The sequence below is a fragment of the Danio rerio genome, chromosome 24 (assembly GCF_049306965.1).
Source record: "Danio rerio strain Tuebingen ecotype United States chromosome 24, GRCz12tu, whole genome shotgun sequence".
NCBI lineage: Eukaryota > Metazoa > Chordata > Actinopteri > Cypriniformes > Danionidae > Danio > Danio rerio.
In genome coordinates this window covers 42,990,887-43,000,000 of record NC_133199.1, presented here as the reverse complement: position 1 = coordinate 43,000,000, position 9,114 = coordinate 42,990,887, and the positions used below count along the sequence as shown (strand labels likewise).

The 9,114-nt window shown below is 37.3% G+C and overlaps 1 protein-coding gene across 40 annotated transcripts in view; it reads right to left on the bottom strand.

Moving 5' to 3' along the window:
- The window catches only part of si:ch73-103b11.2, a 109,196-nt gene that overhangs the window by 43,077 nt on the left and 57,005 nt on the right, over positions 1 to 9,114 (bottom strand). For 37 of the 40 annotated variants that reach the window (XM_005162902.5, XM_009297658.4, XM_068217285.1 and 34 more), the window contains exons 8-9: positions 6,067 to 6,226; positions 3,271 to 3,378 (exon numbers count right to left, since the gene is read on the bottom strand). In XM_005162902.5, the coding sequence (XP_005162959.1) occupies positions 3,271 to 3,378; positions 6,067 to 6,226 (268 nt within the window). Of the gene's footprint in view, positions 1 to 61; positions 161 to 3,270; positions 3,379 to 6,066; positions 6,227 to 9,114 lie in introns of those variants that run through there. The other 3 variants (XM_073941144.1, XM_073941142.1, XM_073941143.1) reach the window with 1 other exon arrangement.

The window sequence follows — 9,114 nt, the reverse complement described above, 5'->3', positions numbered from 1 at the left end:
CAGAGTCCGCTTGTGCTCACACCCCGCGGCCGTTTGCCAGTTAGCTGTTAGCTTCAGTTACCTTAGTCTTGTTGAGTTTCATCTGTGACCTGTTCCTCACACGCTTCTGACTCACATGCCGCCTTTCTGTGTGTATGCACATGAATCTGAGGTCTCATGTGTGTGTGTTTTGGGCATGTGTGGGTGTCTCTGGTGCTAACACTCAGAGCAAATGCTATTTATAATCGTGGGTGGTGAAGTGGTTCTGGGTTAGGTTTGCATGAACGGATTACTGACAGCTGAAACACACGTATACACACACACACACACACACACACACACACACACATTTATAAAGTACACATACAATACATACACACACATACACCAGTGTCGGGTGCAATTAGTTACTGTAATTAAATCACATTTCCACTGACAAAGTGAGGGAATACTTTTCATTTTGGGGTAATTTAATTAGTTTCTTATAAAGTATTTGCCCTAAATACTCTATTAATTTATCAGTCCTATATAAAATCAAGAGAGATTTTTTTTTTATCATTTATCAAGACAATTGTATATTCTTAAAATAATGAACTGAGAAATTAGATTAATAATTAGGCAATAAAATAAATGAATTTAGAAGTGGAGCAGTTGTAAAGAAATATATTTATGAATATATTATTCAAATATTTTGCATATTTTTTTCCACTAAGAACTTTTTTATTTGTCCAAAAACTGCACATGCTTAAGAAGGTATGAAATTATTTATGCCAATATGCGGTAAGTAGTATATGAAATATGGTGCTATTACTAACTTTGTGTGTTTTGATACATGCATTGTTTACAAAAGGTCCTGTTTAACTCAAATTTAAAGAGTTTAATTTCTATTGTATATGATTCATGTTGATTACTATTTAGTAATTTAATTACTTATTAAATAACCAAGTTTTTTTTTTTTTTCCAGACAAAGCAATTAGAAAAGTAATTTAAATACTCGGGGTGTCAAAATGTATTGTTTCTTCGATGCAGACGCAAACAATTCAGTATTGGTTTAGCAATAATTATAACCGGTTATAATGTACTGATGTTATTTATCATTTATGCGTTATATGGCAGTAGCTTACAATGGCGAGGGAGGAGACGGCAAGACCAATCCTACCCCTTAGCCCTTACCCCTACCCCTCTTTTTGCGCATTCATGTGAATGGTTAGGGGTGACCCAATTCTCTTAAGCTTGAAGGAGTAGGGCGAAGGGGAAAGGTAGATACCCCTTTGAACTGGGGTTTTTCAGGACCACACTCTAAACCAGGGGTGGGGAACGTCCGGCCCCTCCGGGCCGTATGCGGCCAGCGAGACCATTTGATCCGGCCCCATCCGTCAATTCAAAAATCACCCCTCAGGAAAAAATAAATAAATACATTTCTGTTATAGAAAGTGATATTTGTGGCTCTGCAAAGCCTAGTTTCACATAAAAATGACTAATGTGCTGTAATGTAACGCTTGCAGCACAGGATGCGCATCATTGATTGATGTACGTGCGAATCATTCATATATTTAATAGCGCGAATGAGACCGCATGGCATGCTTCTGTGTGTGTGCACGCACTTAGCCTCGGAGACGAGCAGAGCACACACGTCTAACGCCTAGTAAAAATGTAAATAATGTTCAGAGGTGTAAATGCTAAAATTTGGTATAATTTTAAAGAAAACCCTTTGAATGTTCATAAAACACTATTGAAAGTGTTTTAAATATCTGTATGTGTTGTCTGTGTTTTAATAAACACCTAAAAAAAGAGGTGCTTTTTGTATTTTTTTTTTTATGAACTCACATTTAAAAGTGCAGCTTTTAGGTTCTGTGTGGTCGAGCGTGCTGTAATTAATTTTGGTGGTTCCTGCACATGTCTGTAATCATAGGAAAAAAGAAAAATGTCTCTACCATAATCTATGCAAAAGTTATTGTATTCCAGCTGATGAGAGGTGCTGTACAAGCCACAGGGAGCGATCATTGTTTTCATATTTCATTATTCTTTTGTTTGATCAAACATAATTCACTGTGTTTGGAGCACGTCAGACATATAAAAGGATTACTTATGCACATCACCTCAAAAACAGAGGAGAATGGCCCTGAAGCACACAGCATAAGGTAAGAGATGACAGCTGTCTGTGCTATCTGGGGCTGCTTAATGATCATAAATGTATTGTTTTCACTTCTGCGCCATGGAAACACCACGATTCATTCGGCAACTGTTTGATATGTGAATATAATTAAGTAAAAATAATGCTAGAACCGTATGAGCACCGGCAAGAGCTTTCATTTGAGCTATAACTTGTACATGTGTCATATAAAAAATATGAAAATGAACAAATGTAAAATACCCAGCTCGGGTATCCAAAATACTGTGTATTTAAGTGTAAATAACTTTTGTACAGTAGGATAAAAACCAAAGTGATGCACATGTGCATAAAATATAGCTTCTACGCTTTCAAACAAAACCCCTTAAGGGGGCCTGGTGCAATGCTGGCCCTTTAAATCTTAAAGCGAAAGTCGATGACATCACGGACCCGATACCCGGTCTGCGGAGTTTGAGAGGTTAAAGGACAAAATTGTATTGCAAATAATATATAAATATACGATTCATTTTAATACAAGAATTATTGTTGCCAAGTAAAATATCAAATCGTTTATGGAAAGCATTGTCAATGCACCTTGATATCAAACTGAACTGAATCGATGACATGATAATCGTAACCAAACCGCGAGACCACTGTAGGTTCACACCCTTAGTGGTACAATTGTAAGGGTGTCATTTTTTGAAGTAATGCACCCAACAATGGCACGCACGCACACTTGCAGCCCCTTAGAAATAAACATGCAGTGTTTTTAGATCAAATTAACTATAGAAGCATTTTCACAAGTTTGTCACTGTGGATTGCACTTTCGTTTTTTAATTTTTATGACCAACACAACATTTCTAATTTAGTTACACATTCACTAAACTCAGAAGGGGAAAAAAATAAGTATGCAAATGATACTGAATGATATGGTAAAACCTTTTCCGCATTTGAAATATTAAAAAAGGTAGATTTTTAAAAAAAAAAAAATTTTATTGCCCAGCCTTAATGTTTTGTATTGTTCAATTTTTTAATTAACTCAATAACATAAACATTCAAATAAATATTGCTTATTTTTCTATAATATTTTACAATCATATAATGCACTTTAAAAGAAATGCAATTATAGATACAAGTAAATGTATTTTATGTGAATGTGTGGATTGTTTTCGTGGTCTTACAGTCATGAGTGTTTCTGTGGTTCTGCGATCCAGACTTTTGGCCCTCCGGTAACCAGCTAATGAAGAAACCTCATCAGTCCGGCATTTAGCTGAATCCAAGGAAAACTCCTGCAGCAGACAAAAACGAATTAAACAAACGCATTAAGACTGATGTTTACTACCAGTTACTGCTATGAGGAGTGAATCAAGCTCTCAGAGTTAACATTTTGCATTGTAAATGCAACCTATCATGCAAAGTCCTCTTTTGTAAGCTGTGTGGACAGAACTGTGTGTAGGTATATTGCGTCCACAGGTCTATTGAAGTGATAGAAACACAACAAGTCTCTCTTTGTTATTATTTAACATTAAAATAGGATCTAAATCCCATCGATTTTGAAGCTGAATGAACTGTGATATAGAAATGTGGTCTTCCCCACCCACAGATGTTGACTGACAGGAGTGCATTACCATGTACCATGTATTGACATATATAACACACATCCGCAGATCAGGATTTGCAAAGAAACAGAGATGAAAAGATCTCTTACAACTCTTTGGGATATGCAAGTCTTAACCGCTGGAATCAGCACAGCAGCTTAGCGTACACAACTATAAACGAGGATGCTTCAATCACACATGGGGAGTCCCAGTTTGTGGACACTAATTCAGGTTTATTTTGTAAACTAACTTGGCTATAATGATCTCTATACAGCAGCACAGTTTGGTGGGCATCCTGTTGCATTTCCAACGAGTAGAGGAGCCTAAACTGCACCGTGTGTTAAATGAGCATGTGTGTTTGTCTGTTCATCTGTGTGTGTGCATGGACATTAAACTTTGTAACAGCATTTGTGTGTGCCTTAATTATCTCGATACTTTGGTATCTCCATTTTATCATCTCGGAGTGTCTGTCTGCAACTTTCCTGTGTTTATCATGAGATTCGACTCTGGTTATCCTTTGCTAAAGCAAAATGTCCCAAGAGCGGGCAGGGAGAGTGGGCAGCTCATTTGCATTTAAAGGCACAGGCGCAAAAACAGCTACAATTGCCAAATCCCTCTGACCCCAAAATTGACATTTTCAACAGGTTATAATAAATGATCTAATTTGCATTTTGGCCTGAAACCTCTAAGAAACATTCTGGAGACACAAAAGACCTGTTTTGTCTTGTAAAAAGGCAAACATTGGATTACATTATTTAGTGTTAATTAAGGGTGTCACGATTTAGATTTTAAATAGAAATCGATCGAAATTTATGCTCAATTTCGATTATCGAATCAAAAAATAGAATCGTCAATGCTGTCACGCCCCCAATGTCAGCTTGGCTTGCCAAGCAGGAAAAACACGCTTGTTGAAGTGCTTGTTAAACTGTGCAGACGCAGGAGACCCGTCGACAGGGCTTAAACTTTCAGGGCTCGACAATAAGGACTGCCCGATGGCCCAGGGCCAGCGTGCAAGACGCTCGGGTCAGTGTACAGTGTTGCCTTGTTGCCAGCCAGATCGAGCCAGAGCTGCGTGCTGCGACTGTCTGTCAATTGTGTGCAAATACAATCTTACGGTGCTTTCACACATAGACGTTTGTTTCGGAATCGGTCTCGTTTCCCCCGTTAGTTTGTTTGGCATATATCCAGCAGTTGCGCTCGCATCCGCGCCAAATCAATCAGTCCGAGATCGCCTGAATGAGATGGTCTCTGCCCTATTGAGCGGATCGATTGTAGTGAGAAAACAAAACAATGCAACAAACTTACGACCCAGGCTATGTCACAGTGTATTATGATCGTGTAATAGCCATATATACGGCTATATGAAGAGAGAATGATGAGTGGGCGAGATGTCTTTCTTACCGGTAAATGCGAAAGTGAAAGCATGCTGAAATATTACCGAGAGCTGTTTATCCAGCCTGACCTCGGTTTATCCGTCTGGAAAATTGACTGAAGTTACTATCTGATCATTTTTTCATGTTTTAATCTTATAATATGTTGTGTTATGTTGTTCATTTCCGCACTGACAGCTCGAAAGAAAGATCAACATTGATCTGCTTCACGATCTGATGCAGTCTCGGTTTATCTGCTATATATAACATATGTCCCTCTATAATTTAAGCCTAAAATGCAGAATTCTAGCCAACGTTTCTTTAATAGATTGATTAATTCAATAGATAGATTTTGGTAATTATGTGTGTAACTTACCTTTATTCATTTACTGTATGATTGATTATGGGTAAAACAAAGACCATGCAGGTCAGGTAGTTTAAACGGTAGGCTACAAATAATTAATTCGTTATTAATTATTCATAAACGAAAATCGAATCGAATTGTGACTTAAGAATCAAAAAAGTAATCGAATCGAGGATTTAGAGGATCGTGACACCCTTAGTGTTAATTAATTTCTACACACTTACAGTGCACTGCCACATTGTTTTCAATCAAATTCAATTGTTAATGACATAATTAAATGTCAATTTAAATGCAGGGGTGGCACGGTGGCACAATGGTTAGCACTGTAGCCTCACAGCAAAAAGGTCCCTGGTTCAAGTCCTAGCTGGGTCAGTTGGCATTTCTCTGTGGAGTTTGCATGCTCTCCCCGTGTTGGCGTGGGTTTTCTCTGGGTGCTTCGGTTTCCCCCATAGTCCAAAAACATGCACTATAGGTGAATTGATGCAGTAAATTGGGCGTAGTGTGTAATTGAGTGTGTATGTTTCCCAGTAATGGGTTGCATAAAACATATGCTGGAAAAGTTGGCGGTTCATTCCACTGTGGCTACCCCTGATAAATAAGGGACTAAGCCGAAGGAAAATGAATGAATGAATTTAAATGAATCACCTGTTTCTGGTTGGAGAGGCGTTTCTCATTGCGTCCTGCTCTCTGATTGGCTGTTTTAGAGTAAGAAGGGGCGGGATCTGTTGAGGAACTCGTGGTGTCCATTTGCTCTGGAGCGTTGACAGTGTCCTGACCCTCAAATCTCTCAATAACCTGCGAACGCCTGCAGCAAAACACACAAGAGCTCAGAACAGAAAAATTCTCCCATAATCAGATGCTTCACCTCCTCAAAACAGATCAGAATGTTTGAAAACTTTCCAAAATAATCAACTGAATGGAGCTCTCATCTTAAACGCTTGATAAATCAACTAATAAATGCACTGATAAATAAACATTTCCACGCAACACTCCAGGATGTTTACATCTAGAGGAAGGATGCTGGAGGATATTTCATGTAAAGATGAAAAACAAAAACACATTTCCTCTGCTCATCACAGGTCAGTGAGGTGAAACGGAGCGCCGTAAAAACCTCAACACTGTCGTAAATCAAGCAGAAAATGTGTTTGGACATTGCTTTCCTTGTTTTGTCCTTGTATTATGATGTTAAAGCTGACACTGCTCATCTTAAATCACAATTCAATAGCTAATTGAGCTCAAATAACATGTAAAATCCAGCAAAATTTAATCTAAAACAGTGTTTCTCAACCACAATACTGGAGGACCACCAACACTGCATGTTTTGGATTTCTCCTTTGTCTGCCACACCCATTACAGGCCTTTCAGTCTCTGCTAATGAGCTGATGATCTGAATGGTTTGGTTAAGAAGACATGAGAATGTGCAGAGCTGGTGGTCCCACAGGAACGTGGTTGAGAAACAGATCTAGAGCTACTGTAGCTAACAAACATGCGTCTTTCCTATGCAAAACGACCATTATGAAGATTTCAGTGTATAGAAGTTTCTCTCAGTAATGCACATATTATTGATTGATCTGCAGTATTTGTTTAAATATGATTTTGTAGTGTTGTGTAAGAGCAGATGGAGGAGCAGAAGGACAGACGCAGGAAACCAGCGACAGCAGCCATGAGCAGAACCCCAGACAGCAGTCAGTCTTTGTCTCTGTGTTCACCCATGTGTCAGTAGGCTGAATTCATATTTTACACCGCTTTCACACCAAATTCAAGCAGCAGCATATTTGTATTTACAAGCTGAAGCTATATATATAGTCTATATGTATTGTCAAGCCTGAAATTGTTCATACCCCCTTGCAAACTTAAAATTACTTTTATCATTTAACCAACAACTTTTTTGACCTTAAATGAAACAAAAGATGATGCACAAGAAAGAGGCATCATCGCAGGAAAAAATATTACTCAGCTTTTATTTACATTTGAACAAAAACTTTAAGTCCAAATTGTTCCGGGGTATGAATAATTTTGGGCCTAATTGTATGCGTTTATATACAGATATTGAAAAATTGTGTATATTTACCAGTAACACTTTATTTAATGGTCCATTTGAGTATTAGTAGACTGTCTGCTTAATATCTGCTGACCCTGCTCCTTCAAGAGACATTTAACTGACTATAAGAAACCCTAACCTAACAGTCTACTAATAATCTAATGCGAGTTAGTTGGCATGTAGACGCAATGCAACTTAAATTCAACAAACGGACCGTCAAAACAAAGTGTGACCCATTTATCATTCATAGTTATGCATTGCATGTATTAAAAAAATATATTATTTGATTATTATATGAACTACTGATGATATTTCTTGCCAATATTAAAAAACAATATTGTCATTGAGAGAAAAAGATAAAGATGTCATATTTTCAGAGATGTTATTGTGTCATCCATATATGAACATAATCTATCATTTAACTTCAGAAGAAGAAAGAAAGCAATATTTGGTTTTAAAAACTTTTTTTTTTTTTTCGGATTATTTGGTTTCAATGCATGTTTTGAAAAACAATATTTTTATTACTTTAAAAAATGCATTTTGTAAATTATTGTTCAACTTTTCTAGTCATTTCAAGTTGCATCAATCAAACAGACTAAAATATAACATTAAACTTTCCACTTGTAACTTTAATTTAAGTTTAGAACTAGGCATGCTCTGATCAGGATTTTTGCAGACTATACTGAGTATCGATTCCTTGTCATGGTGATCGGCTGATACTGTGTCTATACAGTATACGTCATAGTTTCAGAGATGTTATTGTGTCATCTATATATGAATATAATCTATAATTTAACTTCAGAAGCCTCAAGAAAGCAATAATTTGATAATAAAAACATTTTTATTCAGATCAATCTTCCTTATTATTTAACTCATAAATAAACACCTACGGTCAGGGCTGGCCCTGTACATTTGGGGGCCCTAAACAGCATTATTTTGGGTCTCTACCTTGCTATAAACAGTGGAGTATTGCCATTTACAGACCACTTTAGGGTCTGTAAAACCAGGAAAAAACTACATATTTTATATAAGTAGACTGTTAATTAATCTGTAATTGGCAATTTTTGATAAATATGATATTATATTATGATTTCATTATATCATATAAATTTATGGTATAATATTTCCCCTCAGTTTTTCTATGACTAAAGAAGGACGTTAGCTTTGTTTTATTTTTGTGGTCCAATTTCCCCCCCAAAAAATCAGGTATATAACAGGGCAGGCAATGAAGCAAAGGCCATGGTTGTGTCTGTGCACGAATTTGCATTTTCATGGTGACTGGTCGGTCTTGCAGGTTACCTTGTAAGAACAAACTTGAACCACAAGAACAGAAAGCCTATGAGAAATGAGATGCTGCGAGCTTCCTGTTGATCACATGACCTTCACACGAAAACAATTTTTAACTTCAATAAAATTGGGATTTCTTTTTTTTGTGAAAATGTATAAATATTTAAGTCCTAAAGCACTGTCAATGAAAGTAATTTGTAAAATGCAAATAAAAAAAGATTTTAGCACGAAAACGGCTTGCACCACCAGCGGGTTATGGGGGCCCCCTAATGGCGGCGGGGCCCTAAGCAGCCGCTTAGTTCGCTTATAGGGAGGGCCGGCTATGCCTGCAATGGGTTCATGAGTTCAGTCAGACTGGCGAGTAC